Here is a 21966-nt window from a genome sequence, read left to right on the forward strand (position 1 = left end):
GATATTCTACTCTTATGAGATGCACCTGCACAACGTGTAGAATTTTATCTTAAAATCTATTTTGCAAATGTTCAAAAGCTTATTTCATCTCATGTCAAAAAGACATTTGTGCAACATATTTCTCAATACAAGTTTTTTTTTTAAAAAATGTCCATATAGATAGAAAAGTCCTTTGAAGTATCTGATAAGCAAGTGCGTTTATATGTTACACCTAAGACTGTAAAGATCAAAAAATGCATTTTCAAAGTGGAAGCTTATATAGCTGAGTTCACTCTCGAGTGAGGAGACACTTTGTAGGATTCTGTCATTTAAATTACAATAACTGTTGCCCCCAAAATGCTTTGCTTGGAATAGCATCACATGAAAGATATGGATGTGATGGTTTAAAGAAGCTTTGAAGGATAAGTTGTAGAAAGGAACACTGTGTCATGGTGTGTAAAGCAGATTTTCTGTTTTCCACTTGAGCTCTCTATATAGCTTCATGCTTTTTTACTGCAAATCTCAGAATATTGACATTGCAACTTCAACAGATCATCTCTTCTCAAATATTTAAGGTCTTTCTGCAGTGTAGCAATGCACTCAGTTGCACAGGATGTATTATCAGCTTGATTCCACATCTTAAACTCAACAGACCATAGGAGCAAACAAGGACCTGATATGTACAGTACATAAACAGTATATATTCTTTTTTTTTATTAAAGGTAAGCTCAAGGAAGGATACAAATAATAATTCATGCATGTGTACAGGTATTTAACAACACTGAGTACTTCAGCACTAAAACATTTATTATTATTATTTTTTTTTTTTTGCACACATGTAAAAATCTGCAATTTTTGCTATAAAATTACTTAAATCCCCCCAGAACATTATATATTTGCTGAAAGCAGAGGAATTGTAAAATAAGTTTATTCAACACACATTTTCAGATTTTTTTGCACAAACACACACACACACTATAATACCCAATAAAATAGTTGGGGTTCCCTTGAGTCAATAGATACCAAACATGCCAAGTCTTAAAATTGCATTCCCCCTTGATACAGTGAATCTCCATAGGCGAGGCTTTAAAAACCTTTACAATGCATCAGTTTAGAGGTACTGTAACTGTGCAAGAATTATTGCTCTTGCTCCAATGTTTGCTGTGATACCCCACATGTGTGGTGCGATTCTAGTTTACATACATGTGTGCACCATGCGCTCGTGTCTGCATTCCGGTGTGTGCAGGGCAGGAGGTGTTACATTTAAATGTTTGCTTTTTTAATACATTTTAATATATAATTTTTTACTTTATTTATTAATTTACACTGAGCATGTGCAAAGTAGAGTGAAACATGCATTATGGGATTTTAAACCATATAGGCACTTATTTTTTAAAGTTTTACATAGCTGTACCTGCAAATGCGGCCAGCATGAAGTGATCTATCAGAACTTAACCACCGAAAGTGGTTTTAAACCCTTGCAACACACGTTTTGCTGCTACAGGTAAGCCTATAATAAGGCTTACTGTACCTTTAGCTACCCTGGATATCTCATAAACCTGAACAGTTTAGAAGATGTCCCCTGTATCTTGCATGTGTCGATGTAATCGGCACATGCGCACTTAAGCAATGGCACAAACGTGTCGTTGCTTTCAGTGATTGTGCCCTTCCCGGTGGGTCCCACATGCATTCACGGGACTGACGTCATCACGGCTCCCGCCAATCACAGCCCCGGAGCCGTAATACCTGGAAGTAACTCCGGGACAACATGTCACCGGCTGGTGCTGTGTCAGGCACCACAGTGGGGGCTTTGATCCCAGGTGAGTATTATATAATGAGCTAGTATGCTATGCATACTAGCTCATTATGCCTTGCAGGTGTTATTTTTATTTATTTTTTTAAAGTGGGTTTACAACCACTTTAAGAACCAAGCTTCTTTCTGAGATTTGGTGGTTACAAGTTAAAAGCAGTTTTGTTTTGTTAGAAAATTACTTAGAACCCCCAAACATTATATATTTTTTTCTAACACCCTTGAGAATAAAATGGCGATTTTTAATTAAAAATAAGACAACAGTAAAGTTATCCCAATTTTTTTTATATTGTGAAAGATAATGTTACCCCAAGTAAATTGATACACAACATGTCACACTTCAAAATTGTGCCCGCTCGTGGAATGGTGACAAACTTACCCATAAAAATCTCCTTGGGCGAATTTTAAAAATGTCTACAGGTTGCATGTTTTGAGTTACAGAGTAGGTCTAGGAGTAGAATTATTGCTCTCACTCTAATGATCGTGGTGATACCTCACATGTGTGGTTTGAACACCGTTTTCATAAGCACTGCTCACGTATACAATCACTTCTGCACGCGAGCTCGGCAGGATGGGGTTTACATTTTTCTTTTTTTTATAATTTATTTCACTTTTTTTTTTTTTTTTACAATGTTCTTTTAAAAAAACATGTCACTTGTATTCTTATTACAAGGAATGTAAACATCCCTTGTAATAGAAAAAAAAGCATGACAGGACCTCTTAAATATGAGATCTGGGGTCAAAAATACCTCAGATCTCATATTTACACTACACTATACTACACAAATGCAATACAAAATAAAAAATAAATAAAATGTTATTTGAAAAGCAAATGAAAACAAAAATGTCTCTTTAACCAGTTTACGACTGTGTCACGCAGATATACTGTGCCACAATTGCTCTCCTGGGCAAAATCCAGTACGGGTACAGCCTACCCGTTTTTAGCCACCAGAGGACACGCACGCACCTGCTGCACGGCGGGGGACCTGATCGCCGCCGGCCACACGTGATCGCGTGCATGAGCACCAGCACGTGGATATGTGTGTGTAAACACACAAATCCCTGTGCTGTCAAAGGAGAGGAGTCATATTGTTTCTTCCTACAGGTAGGAAAAACGATATGGCTTCTCTCCTAGTCACTCACATCCCCGCACTGTAAAGCCTCGTTCACACAATCGGATTTTCCACACACAAAGCTTCGGACTTTTGTCCCATGGGTGTTGGCCAGGAATTTGTATTGCATACAAACAGCAAATAATTTTTGGCAAACAAACACGAACGTAGTGACGACACACTACGTGGTTTTTCAGCTGCCATTCAACATTTGTCCGTGGAAAATCCAAAAACAATTGTCTGATGGAACATACAAATGGTCGGATTTTCTGCCAACACACAACACACCGTCGGAAAATCTGATTGTCTGCACGAGGCTTTAGAACATGTTGAGGGAACACACATCCCTGCCAGTGACATTTACACAGTAATCAGTGCATTTTTATAGCGATGATCGCTGTATAAATGCCAATGGTCCCAAAAAAGTGTCATAAGTCTCCCATCTGTCCGTCGCATTGTCGCAGTACTGCTAAAAATCGCAGATTACCACCATTACTAATAAAAAAAATTAAATGCTAAAAATCTTTCCCATAGTTTGCAGACGTTATAACTTTTGCGCAAAACAATCAATCTATGCTCATTGTGATTTATTGTCTTACCAAAAATATGTAGAATAATATATATTGGCCTAAACTGAGGAAAAAGTTATTTTTAAAAAAAAACTTCTGGGATATTTATTATAGCAAAAAGTAAAATATTTTTTATTTCAAAATGTTTCTTTTTTTGGTTATAGCGCAAAAAATAAAAACCTCAGAGGCGATCAAAAAAGCACTAAAAGAAAGCTCTATTTGTGGGGGAAAAGGGACCCAAATTTAGTTTGGGTACAGCTTCGCATTAACTTTCAGTTAAAGTGACGCAGTGCCAAATTGTAAAAAGTGCTCTGGTCAGGAAGGGGTTCAAATCTTCCGGGGCTGAAGCAGTTAAGAGCATTGGGGGAAAGTGACGTTTTGACGTCGCTTCTGCCCTGCAGTGATATGGAGATGGGTGCTGGCCATCTTCCCCTCACTTGTCTCCATACCAAGCCAGCAAGAGGACGCGATAGCTCTCCGCTGCTACCGACGGCTCTGGTAAGCGGCGGATGGCACCGGAGTGCTGTGGGGAGGGGGGCCCTCTCCTGCCACCGATAAAAGGGATCTTGCGGTGAATCCGCTACAATGACCACTTTTATCGGAAAGTGGACCGTCTGCTAAATAAGAGGATGCCAGTGTGATGGCAGCTAGCTGCTGCCATAACAACGGTATTCCTCTTCAAATTACCGACGTAAAACGACATTGGCGGTCTGGAACTGGTTAATTTTGTGATTAAAGTTCCACTTTAAGGCAGCTCTGCTCTAAAATCATTCATACATCATTAAATTAATTTTTTACATGCAAGAAGAGTATGTACCTGATTTTCAGCCTCTGGCATGCAGGTCTAGGTTGATTAACCACTTCATTACTGGGCACTTAAACCCCCTTCGTGCCCAGACCAATTTTCAGCTTTCCGCGCTGACGCATTTTGAATGACAATTGTGCGGTCATACAACACTGTACCCAAATTATATTTTTATAATTTTTTTCCCACAAATAGAGCTTTCTTTTGGTGGTATTTGATCAGCGATTTTTATTTTTTGCGCTATAAACAAAAAAAAAATGTTTGAAAAAAAAACACAATGGGGCAGATCCACATAGCGGATCATATTTTTATTCCGGCGTAGCGTATCGTAATAACGCTATGCCCCCGCAACTTTGAGAGGCAAGTGCTGTATTCACAAAGCACTTGCCTCTAAAGTTACGGCGGCGTAGCGTAATTCTGCCGGCGTAAGGGCGCGGAATTCAAATGTTAAAGATGTGGGCGTGTTTTATGTTAATTTGACTTGACCTGACGTAAATCACGTTTTTTCTGAACGGCGCATGCGCCGTCCGTGGGGGTATCCCAGTGCGCTCGAAATTAACCCGCGACAAGCCAATGCTTACGACGTGAACGTCATTCTACGCAAAGCCCTATTCGCGAATGACTTACGCAACCGACGTAAAAAATTCTAAATTCAACGCGGGAACGACGGCCATACTTAACATAGGATACGCCTCATATAGCAGGGGTAACTATACGCCGAAAAAAGCCTTACGGAAACAACGTAAAAAAATGCGACAGCCGGACGTACGTTTGTGGATCGCCGTATCTGGCTAATTTGCATACTCGACGCGGAAATCGATGGAAACGCCACCTAGCGCCCAGCGTAAATATGCACCTTAGATCCGACGACGTACTAAGACGTACGCCAGTCGGATCTAGCACAGCTTCAGGCATATCTTGTTTTGTGGATACAAAACAAAGATACGCCGGAGCAAACTAGAAGTTACGCAGCGTATCAATAGATACGCCAGCGTAACTTCTTTGTGGATCTGCCCCAATATTTTTTACTTTTTGTTATAATATCCCAATTTTATTTATTTTCCTCGGTTTAGGCCGATACGCAATAAGCGTATATTGATTGGTTTGCGCAAAAGTTATAGCGCCTACAAAATAGGGGATAGCTTTATTTATTTATTATTTTACTAGTAATGGCGGCAATTTTTTTTTGTCAGTCCTGCGCTATTTTGCGGCGGACGTATCGGACACTTTTGACACAATTTTGGGACCATTTACATTTATACAGCAATTAGTGCTATAAAAATGCACTAATTACTGTATAAATGTGACTGGCAGGGAAGGGGTTAACACTAGGGGGTGAGGAAGGGGTTAATGTATTCCCTGGGTGTGTTCTAACTGTGTGTGGAGGGGGACTGACTGGGGGAGGTGACCGATCTGTGTCCCTATGTACAAGGGACACAGCATCGGTCTCCTCTCTCCCTGACAGGACGTGGAGCTCTGTGTTTACACACAGAGCTCCACGTCCCTGCTGTCACCACCAATCGCGGGTACCTGGTGGACATCGCGGCCGCCAGGCACGCGCATCGGCATCTCAGCGATGCGCCAGGCACAGTGTTTCCCCACTGCGTGCCCCCAGCGGCGCGCGCGTGGAATGTAAATAGCAGGACGTCCAGGGACGTCCACCCGGCACTTGAGAGCCGCTGTGGACGTCTTTCGTCTATAGCGAGGCCCTCTAGTGGTTAACACTGGCAATCAGATTAAGAAAGTTGAGTGGCAGAAAATAGCACAGAGGTCAATCTCTGGATTGGAGGCGATTTATGCACCAAAGGCCGTTTTTTTTTTTGTAATGTGTGATTTATTTTTTTCTTGTTATTTTCGGCTGGAGTTCTGCTTTAAATATAACCAGTGGGGGCTTTAAAACTACTAACCTAAGAGGTTAAAGTGGAACACCAGGCAGAGGTGTTTTTGTAGCTTGTGTGTAAAAAGTTAGTGATGTTTGTGCTCTGTAGTATAAAAATCATACTTTCATTCATGCCAGAAAGTATAGCTTTCAGCAAGCTGCAGTTATGAGAGCTGAGTCCCTCATATGTGGAAGGTATAGTATTCTTTATCCGCCCCCCTCTTTCTCTTTTCATTCACAGATCTCCTTGTATTCTGTGAATGATTCAAATTATGTAGACATACAAAAACACTGAGATTGATTAAGACCAGACATATGGGTGGGGTGGGTCTAGTTGTTTTGAAGGATTATTATATGGCAACTCTGTTGGCCCAAATTAAGGCCTGGTTCCCAACATCCAAACGGTTAGATGGACGGAATTGGAAAGATCCCAGATCCCTGGGCACAATCTGTACCATTTTCTTCTGATGTCTCGCTTTACCACTGTACAGCGTATAGTACTCTCCCCAACTATCTTAGCTTCCCTGCGGGCCTGGGATCTGCTCACTTCCTCAACTTTCAGCCATATAACCCACTCTACTTTACCTATACCAATTCAGTGTTTAGTTAACGCAATCCCAAACCTAAATGTTAGTGGTTGGGTGGCCAAGGGGTGTAAGGATATTGTAGACTTGAAGGTGGGTCCAGCCTTAAAAACATTTCGCTCCCTCCAACTTAAGTTTGATCAGCCCCCCCAGGACATTTACACCTACTTACAATCAAACATTTCCTACGTTCCCATCTGATTGATCCTATATCCCTTCCATGGCAGGTGACTCAATATTACTCTAGCACTACAGTCAAAACCAAAGGTTTTGCGTTACTGTATAAAGATTGAGTTTTAATAAAAACAAGTGTGCACTTACAGCAAAGACTTGGTAAATTCGCATGTGGGATATAGCGTGGAGAGGATGGCGTTTCCTCGACCTTCCGTTTGGATCTGATCAGGATTTTGTCCCCTGGAGCTCTTATGCTGGTGTTAGTAGCAGTGTCTGGAATAGTCTTTTCAAGGAAGACTTTAAACATCCTTATACCCTATGAGACCGTTGAAAGTCCGGTCTTTTTCTCTGGTAAGGAGATTTCATTTCCCACACATTGGGTGTCCTTTTATCTCATCTTCGGTGGAGGATCTTTTCACATGCAGATAGTGTTGGTCACTTAAATTGGACTCAATTCACTGTTATTTATGGACTATGTTTTATCACACCCATTGACCAATTGGATGGGTCCGATATTTTGAATTGTTCATTCTTTATTCACTTATTGTGTTCACGTATATCATTTATGGTCAACTGAGGGCGTGGCTACGTGACGGCTTCACTATCTCTTTATACCACAGCATCCAGTGGCTATTGGTTGTGTCCTTACCGCCCACCGGATTTGATTGGTGCTAATAGATCCGGTCATAGAGATGGACATCAGCCGGGATGTTTAATGGGTTTACAAGAGGAATAATGTGGGAAATCTGAACTGCATTTTAATATGGCCAAAAAAGCCTAAAAAGGGGTGAAATCACGTCTTCCTCGTTTTATATTGGGATATGTGCCATTGGTAAATGGCACATGCGGGGAGCACCAATCAAATCCGGTGGGCGGTAAGGACACAACCAATAGCCGCTGGATGCTGTGGTATAAAGAGATAGTGAAGCCGTCACGTAGCCACGCCCTCAGTTGAAGTCGGAAGTGACGAAACGCGTCAGGGCGTGGCTACAGTCAGACGCTACACGGAAGTCGAAAGTGCGTTCCACCGCGCTCCATCTTTTGTCCACCACAGCAGGAGAACGAGACCAGCTGATCTGCAGTACTCGCGCGGCTCCTGGGGACAGAAGCTGATTGGTGAAACCATTTCATTATATGCATACCTTTTTCACAATATTGTACGGGCATTAACCAAAGGGTCTTTTCCATACTTAGCAGGGGTCAATGTTTAGTCACATTACACTATGATCTTTGTGTTTTTTTGCCTCCTATGTACCCCCGCCTGAGTTGGTTTAACCCGTACAGTACCTGGATGTACTGATGGTTTGTAAGCAAATCACACATAGATTTGCAGTGGTAAGCCTATTTCCTCCTTTTTTGGGCGACTTATCCACATTTAGGTGCATTCACAAATTAATTTTTTGTTTGGTATTAGGTGCTTATATACCATTGATCGATCACCTCTCTCACCATCACCTATTCAGGATATCCATCTGAACAGAGTATATCTGTTTATAGCGCTGTTTTATCACTTTGAACAACAGTTCACTTTTATTTGATAACTTTTTAGTATTCACTTTATAGATGGGTCACCATTTATTTTAAATAGCACCTCACTATCACTTTGGTTGAAGGATCAATTTGCTTCCTGGCGCCGGAAGTGCAGCAGTAGGCCTTGTTTTACTGCACCTTCTTTTATATATTTCTTATAAATATTTATATTTATATTTATATCTTTTTTTTCCGTGGCTGCCATGGATGTACTGAGCTTCCTCAGTGATAGAAACTTGGACATCAACACTATTTTTACTATGGATGCACAAACAACTGCACAGACAAACTATAACACTACATTAACCACCTTGGGAAACACACTGGAGAAACAGGTGAGAACATGGTGGGACATATGTACACTTGAACAATATCTGAAAGAAAAGATAATTATAAGGAGCCTCAGATGGGAAGTGACTCCACAAGATGGACTTGATGATAGGGACTCCATGCAGGAATGGCTTGATTTTTTCAATGGAGTTGGTCACAAATTACAAGAACTTATCTTAAAAAGGAAAAAGAGGAAAATGATTAAATTAGAGGCAAAAATAAATGAATTAAATTTGCTACTAGATCCTATTAAGGACTCCCAACAAATTATAGATTTTAATAACAGAATAAAGAAACGACTGGAAAAAGTCGATAAAGACACCCAGAAGACAAAAATAAAGAAGTTCCACCGTGACCTTGGGGACTTCAGAACCAAAAATATATATCTTTGGCAGCAAAATAATACTGCAGATATAGCAGAAAATGACATTATGGAAACACAACAACAAAGTACTGAAGGACCTCAACCGTCCACCAGCACAGTACTACAACCTACCAACAACAGGGTCCAAAGTCTGACCCAGGAACCGTACATCCGCTCAACCCCTACAAGGGGCAACCCTAACCAATCAAGGGGTAGGGGTCGGAACACCGCTCCCGGTAACCACAATCAGAGACCACCACCTACAGATACATATCACCAGGTACCTGTATACAATAGATATGAACCATTACGTGAAGAACATTATCAATCACCCCGTCCTTTTTTAGGGAGAGGCCGGGGATGGCAGAAAAGGGGCAGGGGAGCATCAACCCACAGGGGGAGACCTACGACGCTACCTCAATATTATACACAACACAGGGAGAGCAATCAAACATCATCCTATGTGGACCCACAGTGGAGAGATCAACCTTACTTAGATCGAGAGAGAGGACCTCACCCAGACCCATGGAGAAGAGATCCAGAGGATGCAGGTCAGGAAGACGCACAAAGGAACAACAAAAAAAGAAGAGTAAGAGACTACGATTAGGAGGTATTTTTAACTTAACAGATACAATTTTAACAAATAAGGAAACCAATATTTTAAACTTGGGATTAAAATGTGGCCTCAATCGCCCAATCAATAAATTCAACGTGTTTATCGATATACATAAATATACCAGGAGACTAAGCATGAAAAAATATTTTTTAAACAAGTACCCAAACAGTGTAAACAGAGTCCCTATACCAGCCACTGATAGCGGACTGAGGAACAAATCACTCTTTAACCCCCTTGTGGCTGCAAACCAGCCCTTGGATGTCTTTAAAGGCCTTCTTCTACGGGATTTAGAATTAATAACCCCAAAAAAAGACGTAAATCCAAGACACATAAGGGATGGTATTGAGCTATTGGAAAAGAGAAAAGAGATAGTAATCAGACCGGCAGACAAAGGTGGAGGAATAGTGATTCTGAGTAAGGAATTTTACCACACACAATTGTCAGATATGCTTTCAGATACTAACACCTACGCGAAATTGAAGAAGGATCCAACACCCCAATATGAGATTAATTTGCAGAAACTGGTACAAATGGGGTATCGTTCAAATGCTATATCCAATAAGGAGAGAAAATACCTGGTCCCAAGTAGTTGTCGCATTCCAACAATCTACACATTACCGAAGATCCATAAGGACTTACTTCGTCCACCAGCAAGACCTATCGGTAATGGAATTGGATCTGTGACAGCTAGACTAGGCCAGTTCCTGGACCATTATCTGCAGAAAAGTGTTACGGCCACTAAAGCGTACTTAAAGGATACAAAAGAGTTACTCATCCTACTACAAGAGATAGATTTTACTGGCCTCGATAATGTGTTTTTAGTGACGGCTGACGTCTCATCTCTATACACCATTATTCAGCATGATGACGCACTTTTATCACTGAATTGGGCCCTATCTAGGAGAGAAGACCTCTCACATAACCTTAAAACATTTCTCCGCAACTGTCTAGATTTCTGTTTGGGACATAACTACTTCTGGTATAACAATTGTTTTTATACACAAAATAATGGAGTTGCTATGGGGGCTAAATTTGCCCCGAGCATTGCCAACCTCTTCATGGCCGAATGGGAGGATAAAACGATTTTTAAAACACAACAGAAGGAGTTATTATTTTATAAACGCTACATTGATGATTTATTTTTTATTTGGGCTGGTTCACTTTTAACATTGGAGTCATTTTTAAAGGATCTTAATTCAAACAGACACAATATTCACTTGACTAGTGAATATAATCAGGACAGTATTCCTTTTTTGGACCTAAACATTTTTAGAGATAACAACAAACTGGGGACTAAGGTTTACTTCAAGCCAACTGACGCAAATAGTTTTCTGCCTACCCAAAGTGGACACCACCCGATGTGGCTAAAAAACATTCCAAAAGGTCAGCTGATGCGTGTCAAACGTAATTGCAGCAATGACATGGACTTCAAATCACAGTCCCTCCTTCTTAAGGAGAAATTTTTGGAAAAAGGATATAAAAACAATCACTTGGATAGGATCATAGAAGACCTCGGACAACTTCCCCGCTCCAGTTGCCTGATTGCTTCACAACCCCAGATAAGAAAAAACATTCATGAATGGAGCTTTATCTCGGGGTTCCATAGCCAATATAAAGAAGTTGAATTAATTTTTAAAAATCACTGGCACATTTTATTCCTTGACAAGATTTTAAATACAGTCCTTCCGATCAAACCCAGTTTCATATACAGGAAGGCAGTAAGTTTTGGGGATAAAGTGGTGAAAAAGATCCTAGACCCTCCTAAGAAACCCCCATCAATATGGGATAAAAATGGTTTCTTTGCCTGCAAAAAATGTTTGCCATGTAAGGAAGCTAATAGACCAAAAAAATGTATCGACACCTTTACTTCCACCTCTAACAATATTCAGTTCCAAGTAAAATCATTTATAACATGCAACACTACCCATGTCGTCTACATGCTTGAGTGCCCTTGCCATCTAATGTACATAGGCAGAACTAAGAGAAAACTCAGAATTAGGATAGCGGAACATGTTGCAAACATTAAATTGGGATATAAGGACCATAATGTGTCCCTCCACTTTCTGTTACATCATAACCGCAACCCTGCTGGTCTAAAATTCTGGGCCATAGACCATGTTGAACCTGCCTGGAGAGGGTGCAACCATGTGAGGGTACTTTCACAGCGTGAAACGGAATGGATCTATTTGGCAGGCACGCTGGCACCGAAGGGACTGAACATTGACTTGGACATAAATTATTTCATTAGTGACCTTTGATGTACGAATTTACGTACCACGTGAACACAGACCCCAGTTGTGTTCTAAGCTATGGCGATCACTTACTAACAAGCCCAAATAGGACCTGTCCCCGTATATAAATGACCACATAAAGATCATATATATTACCAGTTAACAGATCCATGTCCTCCAGTGTATGCCTGTGTTCATGATCATATACATAAACCATGAATAGACACACACACGTTTTCTATCCCTTGACCTTAGCACTATGATCTCGGCATATTGGTCTTTTTGCTCATTCACATCGTTGTATATCTGTTCTATGATAATGATGATTTTTTAGATCATCCCCTTTTTACGGAATATCTCTCTCTATGTATTTATATATTTTTTATATATATTTTTATATTTTTATATATTTTTTTTATATATTTTTATATATTTTTTATATGTATCATTATTTTTATATATATATTCTTATACACTATTTATAGATCTCCTTTTAATTATCCTTTAATTATCCTTCAACAATGTCATTAACAGTGATTCTCGGGTGCACTTCACTGTATATTATACACTGTGTTTGTTTTTAATGTCTTTGGTATACCATACCTTTTAAGATATTTTTAAACATTTTTAACCACATGCGTTTTTTACATGTAGATATATACTTTATGTCCTTATGTGTCTTTATACACATTAACAACCTATTCTACTGTGGAGATATCACTCCTCACAGTATCGGGCGGACCAATAACCGTGTTGAATACACTAATCATCTACAATTTATACGTAGCTCGCAAAAAATATATAACTTGCCTTAAACAAATGGCGCTGTAGTTATAATATAGAATGCACATCAAGTGTGCATTTGTGAGGCGGAACAACGCACCTTATAAGTGACCACTGTATTTCAGTCACTGTGTATATAAAACAAATATACCAATAATCTTTCTATCAGTAGCTATATCGAATGTTTGTATGCCACTGTAACAAGTTACTACATTTAAATTGCTACTCCGCAATCTATGGGGATTCTTGGATCCACATCACTGTTTGCTTGTCCACCCATACACGGAGCGGTGATGAACGAACTAGACACTCCCACCTTAAATGCGATTGGCTATGACCCATTGTAGCTTTAGAAGTCTGTCACCAAAAAGTAAAACGATGAATAACCTCTTTTTTCCTCTTTGACATATGTATTAACTCATTAAATTATATATTATCTTTCATTAATGCACATAACGCTCATTTAAACAAATGATCTTTTAATGACAGTAATCATTCGTGAGAACACACGTCTCCCCGCATGTGCCATTTACCAATGGCACATATCCCAATATAAAACGAGGAAGACGTGATTTCACCCCTTTTTAGGCTTTTTTGGCCATATTAAAATGCAGTTTAGATTTCCCACATTATTCCTCTTGTAAACCCATTAAACATCCCGGCTGATGTCCATCTCTATGTCCGGATCTATTAGCACCAATCAAATCCGGTGGGCGGTAAGGACACAACCAATAGCCGCTGGATGCTGTGGTATAAAGAGATAGTGAAGCCGTCACGTAGCCACGCCCTCAGTTGAAGTCGGAAGTGACGAAACGCGTCAGGGCGTGGCTACAGTCAGACGCTACACGGAAGTCGAAAGTGCGTTCCACCGCGCTCCATCTTTTGTCCACCACAGCAGGAGAACGAGACCAGCTGATCTGCAGTACTCGCGCGGCTCCTGGGGACAGAAGCTGATTGGTGAAACCATTTCATTATATGCATACCTTTTTCACAATATTGTACGGGCATTAACCAAAGGGTCTTTTCCATACTTAGCAGGGGTCAATGTTTAGTCACATTACACTATGATCTTTGTGTTTTTTTGCCTCCTATGTACCCCCGCCTGAGTTGGTTTAACCCGTACAGTACCTGGATGTACTGATGGTTTGTAAGCAAATCACACATAGATTTGCAGTGGTAAGCCTATTTCCTCCTTTTTTGGGCGACTTATCCACATTTAGGTGCATTCACAAATTAATTTTTTGTTTGGTATTAAGTGCTTATATACCATTGATCGATCACCTCTCTCACCATCACCTATTCAGGATATCCATCTGAACAGAGTATATCTGTTTATAGCGCTGTTTTATCACTTTGAACAACAGTTCACTTTTATTTGATAACTTTTTAGTATTAGGTTTGCTATATATATTGTCTATTTTACACTGAGGTAACTGCCCTGCGCCACCATCATTGATGTGATGTCAACAGACTCAGGTGACACCCTATAGCAGGGGTGTCCAACTCAATTTCATCGTGGGCCGCATCAGCATTATGATTGCACTCAAAAGGGCCAGTTGTATCTGCAAGATTAGATGTCCAGCACATCCCTTCCCCTTTACATTAGGTGTCAAGAGCCACCCCACCATCAGAAGTTGAGTCCCCCACCCTCACCTACATTAAAGTGCACCCCCCTTACCTTATGCTGCTGCTGGGAAGTAGCTGGATGCATTGCTTGAAAGCAGAAAGCATAGGGTGTGGAGAAGGACCAGATGAGGGCTGGAGCTCTCCTACAGCTGCAGGAGAGGTGCGAGGGCCACATGAAATGGCCCGGAGGGCCGGATTTGGCCCTTGGGCCTTGTGTTTGACACCTGTGCCCCTTTGCTTCTCCTATGGCTGCTGCAAAAAAGGTTATGTTGGGAAGGTAGTAGTGGGTTTGCATTTAATTTTAGCACAGCTCCTTAAAAAAAAATGCAAAATTGCATTATGTACTTTAAGGAAAATGCATGTGTGTTTCTAAGCGTGATGGTGTCGAGCTTAGAATTGATTGTGTTTATAGGTTATAATTACATTTTAAGGTCAGATTAAGAATCAAGAGTATTTATATATAGGTTAGAGGTCAAGGATGATTTAGGATACTGATGATTTAAAATTTGTTTTGAGATTAACAAATTATTTCCCTCGTTATTCATTATTGGATCATAAATTTACACATAACAAGCTTAAACAGAGTTTTCTAAATACTAATATAAAGATAAATATGTTATTTACTGCAGAGGTGACTTGAAGTTGCATAGCAGGTCCTGCTATCCACAAAAAGCACAATTGGCATTAGTAATCTAGAAGGGAGCTAAAATACTTTCCACTCGTTGGTTGAATAAAAGCTGATGAGCCTTTTTTTATTTCTTGCTATTTTATGAAGATTTGACAAGGATAGCTATAAAATCTGTCAGCTATTCTTGGAGGTAGGTACAACATTTCGCCTGGAGCAAAAATATAACTTGGGGAACCTTTTATTTTTTTCTTGTGTCAAACTATTGGAAATAATACAGGCTTACAGAAGCGCAAAAATAGAAAAAGGTGTAAGTAATCAAATTATGCAAATACAGTGACAATCTTTGGTCTGCTTCATAACCATCAATTGTGTGTCATATGATTGTAACCTCTAGTATCAATTGGCTGATGACACAGCAAAGAATGCTTATACAAACAATGGACATGAATAATCTAAATGTCACTAAAATACATCAAGGGTGTGTATTATAAACTTTATGTAACAAAGGCGTGCGGAATAGGAAGGTTTGCATATAGAGTGTGATGGGAAGGACTGACACTAGCTCAGTCCCAAAAAGGGAAAGGCATTTTCTGTATTAGGAGGAATGTGCAAAACGTAAACTACGGTATGTCAAATTGAGGGTCTTACACAATGGCCAATCCTACAGCTTTTGTATTGGTCAGAAAGTTAAACTATAACCAGGATTAGGGATGAGCCCGATGTTCGAGTCAAACGTAAGTTCGCCTGTTCGCTGAACAGCAAACATTGTGCGGTGTTCACGGCAAATTAGAAAGCCGCAGGACACCGTTAAAGTCTATGGGACGCTAACATGAAAAACCAAGGCTAAAGGCTAATATGCAAGTTATTGACAAAAAAGTCTATGGGGACCGAGTCCTGCACCAGGGGACATGTATCAATGCATTTTTTTTTTAATGGCCATTTTTTCAGGAGCAGTGATTTTAATAATGCTTAAAGGGGTTGTAAAGGTTTGTGTTTTTTCACTTTAATGCATCCATGGTGTGTTTTGAAAATCTGCACAGCATATTGTGGAAATCAATGTGCATTTCGATCACAGTACAATTATTTTGCAGGGCAGTTTCATACAGGAAAATACTAGCTAAACATTATTTTCTTCTGAACTAAAACAAAGAAGCATTCTGCTTAAAGTGGAGGTTCACCTAAAAATAAACTTTTAACATTGCATTTATGAGATTAATGACAATTAGAATCGGCTGTTTTTTTTTAAAAAAATAAGTCCGTACATACCGTTTCCTATATGTGTTCTCACTGCCGCTTCCGGGTATGATGGTCGGGGCTGGGCGTTCCTAATTGATTGACAGGCATCCGACCGATGCATACATCGCGTCACAAGATGCCGAAAGAAGCCGAACGTCGGTGCGCAGGCGCCGTATAGAGCCGCACCGATGTTCGGCTTCTTTCGGCATCTCGTGACGCGCTGTATGCATTGGTCGGATGCCTGTCAATCAATTAGGAACGCCCAGCCCCGACCATCATACCCGGAAGCGGCGGTGAGAACACATATAGGAAACGGTATGTACGGACGTATTTTTTTTAAAAAAAACAGCCGATTCTAATTGTAATTAATCTCATAAATGCAATGTTAAAAGTTTATTTTTAGGTGAACCTCCACTTTAATTTGACCACTATCAGCTAACTACATTCATTGGAAATCACTAAAAGTTTGGTGAAGTTGTAAAAAAAATGCAAGTTATGTTAATGCTGTGTTTATTTGAAATGTTTTCATGTTCTGAATATCGGCTGAAGGACTACATAAAAAGGAAATAAAATGAGCAGATTTAAATGTTAATGATGTTATTAGAATAGAACAAGTTTATCTCAGTTATTCTGGGTTCTTCTGCTGCGTTGTGGGATAGATTTTCCTTTTGTATTAATTTTCAGCAAGAAAAAAACATATTGTTTTTTTTTTCTTCTGCTTAGGCTGACCGTCCAAGCTGAATGCCCTATGCATCTGGAAGATTTTCCTATGGATGCTCATGCCTGTCCATTAAAATTTGGCAGCTGTAAGTATTTGCCTGTCTTTGTTTGAAGGTCATTTGTTAATTAGAATGTACTGACTTGTTTTGTGTCATTATTACATTTATTGTTGCAGACACAATTATGGCTCGCTACTGCATGAAGGGGAATAGCGCTTTGCACAAACATAAAATCCTCAGTTTAATTATATAATATAACCAAAAACTGCTGAATTTATTTTTATTTTACAACCCCAATTCCAAAAAAGTTTTGACAATGTGTAAAGTTTACATAAAAACAGAATGCAATGATTGGCAAATCTCACAATAGAATATGGAAAACACATCACATGTTTAATAGTTTATGAAGAAAAGTGTGGCGCTAACTCAAAAATAATAAATGTTGGTGATCACTTTGTATAAACCTTCAACAATCAATTACATAAATGGATGACAAATAACATCTAAAATATAAAAAAAGTGCCAGCGAAATATGTAGGATCAATTCCTAATACATTTTCACAAAAAGAAAAGAAGTCCAATCACCGCAATAAAAAAAAATAAAATATATATATATATGTAATGTCCTCCAAGTGATGCTCCGCCACACACGTGCGTGAGAAATTCAAACTCACTAGAGCTAAAAAAAGTAAAAGCTTTGGAGCTATGATGGATTTCTTCTAACCAACAACATGAGTAGAGATGATCCCCTTTCTTTTTTTTCTTTAGCAGTATTTAGGCAATATGACTCAGAAAAAACATATAGGAGATCATAGCGCAACAAGCTCTTCAAGATAGGTAAAGGCAGGTAAATGTAGCAATGCCTACATACATTTAAATGTGCTATATGCTAGCACCAACATGTACAGCACAAAGTAAATCTGCACGCCCTCCTAGTAGCCACGGTGTGTGTTCCACAGCCCAGGGGGTTGGAAAATGGAAAGACCAGATATGACGTCAGAGCGGACACATTGCCTCTATGCATTTTGTGTTAAACGCGTCATCAGGAAAACCAGCATCCAATTGACTCCCGGTCAGCGCTCTTAGCCAATGGCAGAGATTGCTGATCAGAGTGTTCTGACAGGGGGGCGTCCTCTGGTCAGCGAGAAGATCGCTGAACTAACCTGGCATGGTTAGTAAACATGTGTATAACAGAAAAAAAAAATTCAGATAGATTTGTTATGTTACTAATTTCATTTTGCTATGGAGTTGGTTTAGTTTGTTTTCAGAATTAGTTTAGTTTGTTTCAATTTCCTAAAATTTTGCACCCTTTAATTTCAATTTGTTTCATTTATACATTTTCTAATGAGTTCCAACTTTTCAAAACCATTAGAATTATTTGTGAAGAAATAGCTGGTTGTTAAGTAGCAGGCCGGGAAGCCGGCCACCCACGTCTTTAACAACCATGAGTCTTCATCTGTCAGCAGGCTTATCCACTGACAGATGAATGTAAAGATGAACGTAAAGATGAATGCCGGCAATTGCCCATCAATAGGAACATGTTAAAAAAAAAACATGGCATTGAGCCCCTCATCCCATACCAGGCTCTTCGGGTTTGGTATGGATTTTAAAAGGAACCCTTGTAGCCTGGTATGGTATTGGGGGGACCACACCCCATTGTTTAAACTTTCTTTTGCCATGAGGTTCCCTTTAAAGTCCATACCAGACCCGGTATGGACTGGTTGGGGACCCCATGCTATTTTTTTTTTAATTGATGGGCAATTACATTCTATGGGCCAGATTCACAGACAATATACGACGGCGTATCTCCTGATACGCCGTCGTATCTCTGAGTGCGGGAGGTCGTATCTATGCGCCTGATTCAGAGAATCAGTTAGGCATAGATTTCCCTAAGATCCGACAGGTGTAAGTGTCTTACACCGTTGTATCTTAGGCTGCATTTTCAGGCTGGCCTTTAGGTGGCGCTTCCGTATGTTTATGCAAGGAATATGCTAATTAGGTAGATACGGCGATTCAGAAACGTACGTCCCGTTGGCGCATTTTTTTTACGTTGTTTACGTTCGGCTTTTTTCAGGGTATAGTTACCCCTGCTATATGAGGCGTAGCTAATGTTAAGTATGGCCGTTGTTTCCGTGCCGAGTTTTGAAATTTTTACGTCGTTTGCGTAAGTTATTCGCGAATACGGCTGTACGTCATTTACGTTCACGTCGAATCCAATACGTCCTTGCGACGTAATTTGGCGCAATGCACACTGGGATATTTTATGGACGGCTTACGCCGCCACACATACGTTACGCCACCGTAACTAAGGGCGCAAGTTCTTTCTGAATACAGAACTTGCGCCCAAAGTTACAGCAGTTACAGCGGCGTAACGTATCTGAGATACGTTACGCCGGGCGGATAGATACACCATTGTATCTGAATCCAGCCCTATATCTTTACATTCATCTCTCAGTAGGAATGTCCGCTGACTGATGATGACTCATGGTTGTTAATGGCGTAGCTGGCTGGCTTACCGGCCAGCTGCTTAACAACCAGCTATTTCTTCACACAGAATTCGAATCAGTCAAATGTTTTTTGACCGATCCGAATTCTAATCATTCTGAAAAGTTGGAATTCATTAGAAAACGAATAAACAAAACACATTTTAACGAATTTCAACAAAATTGGTTACTATTAGTTACTATTTCATTCAGAGATTTGGATACATCTAAATATCCATATAGCCAAAAATGTGTCCGAATGTGTATTCGAACCGAAACAAATTGCACACGTTTAATGGTTAGTACAGCAGCTCCGACCGGAGCTGACAGTTTTTTCTCCCTTAAAAATCATGGGGTTGAAAAAAACCAAAAACAAATAGGGGCAGATTCAGAAAGACTTACGACAGGCGTATCAGTAGATACGCCATCGTAAGTCCGAATCTGCGCCGTCGCAACTTTAGGCGTATGCTCAAACTGAGATACGCTTAAATGTTGCTAAGATACGGCCGGCGTAAGTCTCCTACGCCATCATATCTTAACTGCCTATTTACGCTGGCTGCTAGGGGCGTGTATGCTGATTTACGCCTAGAATATGTAAATCAGCAAGATACGCCTATTCACGAACGTACGCTTGCCCGTCGCAGTAAAGATACGCCGTTTACGTAAGGCGCCAAAAACGTGGCGCAGCCAATGTTAAATATGGACGTCGGAACCTCGTCGAATTTTTCACGTTTTACGTTGTTTGCGTAAGTCGTCCGTGAATGGGGCTGGGCGTAGGTTATGTTCACGTCGAAAGCATTGACTATTTGCGACTTGATTTGGAGCTTGCGCACTGCGATACGTTCACGGACGGAGCATGTGCCATTCGTTAGAAACGTCATTTACATGGGGTCACACTTAATTTACATAAAACACGCCCACAGCTTCAACATTTGAATTAGGCGGGCTTCGGGCGCAAAATCTTTGTGAATACCATACTCGCCTCTCAAAGTTACGGCGGCGTAGCGTATAGGAGATACTCTACGCCCGCCTAAAGGTATGTGAATCTAGCCCATAGTGTGTACCTGGCTTTAGGATAGATGATGAGCAGATAAATCATTACATCAATATTTGGTTTGATGGCTGTAATAGCAATTCTCAATGAATTCTCAAGGTAGAAAACTGCTGACATGAATAAGGCATGATTGTGAAGAGTGGCATATATATATATTTTTTTTTTTTTGGGGGAAGATAAAACTTAAGTCAAGAGGCACTGTTAAATTTGTCTTGAGCCGCATTTGTTCGCTAATTGTAAATGCATTTTTTTTTTAATTCCAAAAAAATAAATAAAAAAATGTTAAATCAGTTTATGATCTTATGTTGAACCACATTCATAGTGTCAGGGCCTGCAGGTTGGACACCCCTGGTGTAAAGGACTTGGTAGAAGCTTTGCTTCCTCATGTTAGAGCTGTCTTCATTGTGACTGGTGATCTGATGATCAGGAAGCAGCATAAGGGGTGGAAGAACCACAGATTGACAGAGTGAAAGGTATCAGAAGCAAGGTAATCTTTGCACTGCAGGTCCTCTAGTATAGCTTTCCTTCTAGCAAGGAGACCAGCAAACAGCACACCAAATCTCACTACAAATCTTTTGATCTTTTGATCCTAGTGGTCGGAGGCAGCAGAGCCTTAGACAGGCCCGGATTGGCCATAGGGCAAACCGGGCACTTGCCCGGTGGGCTGGGCCGTTAGGGCCGCCAGGCCGTAATTCCTCGAGGGGCCCAAAGCAGCTAAGCTACTCTTTGAGCCCACGCCGCTCAGCTAGCCTCTCCGAGGCCGCACGGCTGTCAGCTAAGCTCAGCCAACGGCGCCAGGAGGATGGAAACATGAAGGGGAAGGATGTGAGGCTAAAGCTAGATGATACCCCTACGGCCGCCCGTATAGGTAAGGGTGCCAGGGGTGTGCTCTTTGCCACCCCCCATGCTCTCCACATCCCCCCTGTGCTCTCCACATCCCCCCTGTGCTCTCCACATCCCCCCTACGCTCTCCACATCCCCCTGTGCTCGCCTCATCCCCCCTGTGCTCTCCACATCCCCTATGCTCTCCGCCACCCCCTGTGCTCTCCACATCCCCCCATGCTCTCCGCCACCCCCCTGTGCTCTCCACATCCCTCTGTGCTCTCCACCTCCCCCAGTGATCTCCTCTTCCTCCCTGTGTTCTCTGCCTCACATGTTCTCTCGCCCCACCCCATGTTCTCAAGGTTCTTTCCTGTGCTCTCCACCCCCCCCCATGCTCTTTCCTGGTCCCCCCTGGTCCGCCCTCGCCTCCCCCCCTCACACACCTCTGCTGGGTTCCGTCAGGGTGTAGAGTAGGGAAAGGGCCGGTTCATATGTCACGGGCTGCTCAATCCAAAATACCCAGGCCTATTTTTTGTCCCAGTCCGGGCCTGGCCTTAATATCACACTATGCAGCTATTATCAGTAAAAGAATGTGGGGCCACACATTACGAATCAGCCTGATATGAAATGTC

At 40.9% G+C, this 21966-nt stretch overlaps 1 protein-coding gene across 1 annotated transcript in view; it reads left to right on the top strand.

The window, feature by feature from the left end:
• GABRA2 (gamma-aminobutyric acid type A receptor subunit alpha2) overlaps window positions 1–21966 on the top strand; it is a 273826-nt gene that overhangs the window by 153081 nt on the left and 98779 nt on the right. The window contains exon 6 of the mRNA XM_040334997.1: window positions 16980–17062. Within this exon, the coding sequence (XP_040190931.1) occupies window positions 16980–17062 (83 nt within the window). The remainder of the gene's footprint in view (window positions 1–16979; window positions 17063–21966) is intronic.

This window comes from Rana temporaria, chromosome 1, assembly GCF_905171775.1.
Source record: "Rana temporaria chromosome 1, aRanTem1.1, whole genome shotgun sequence".
NCBI classification, from domain to species: Eukaryota; Metazoa; Chordata; class Amphibia; order Anura; family Ranidae; genus Rana; species Rana temporaria.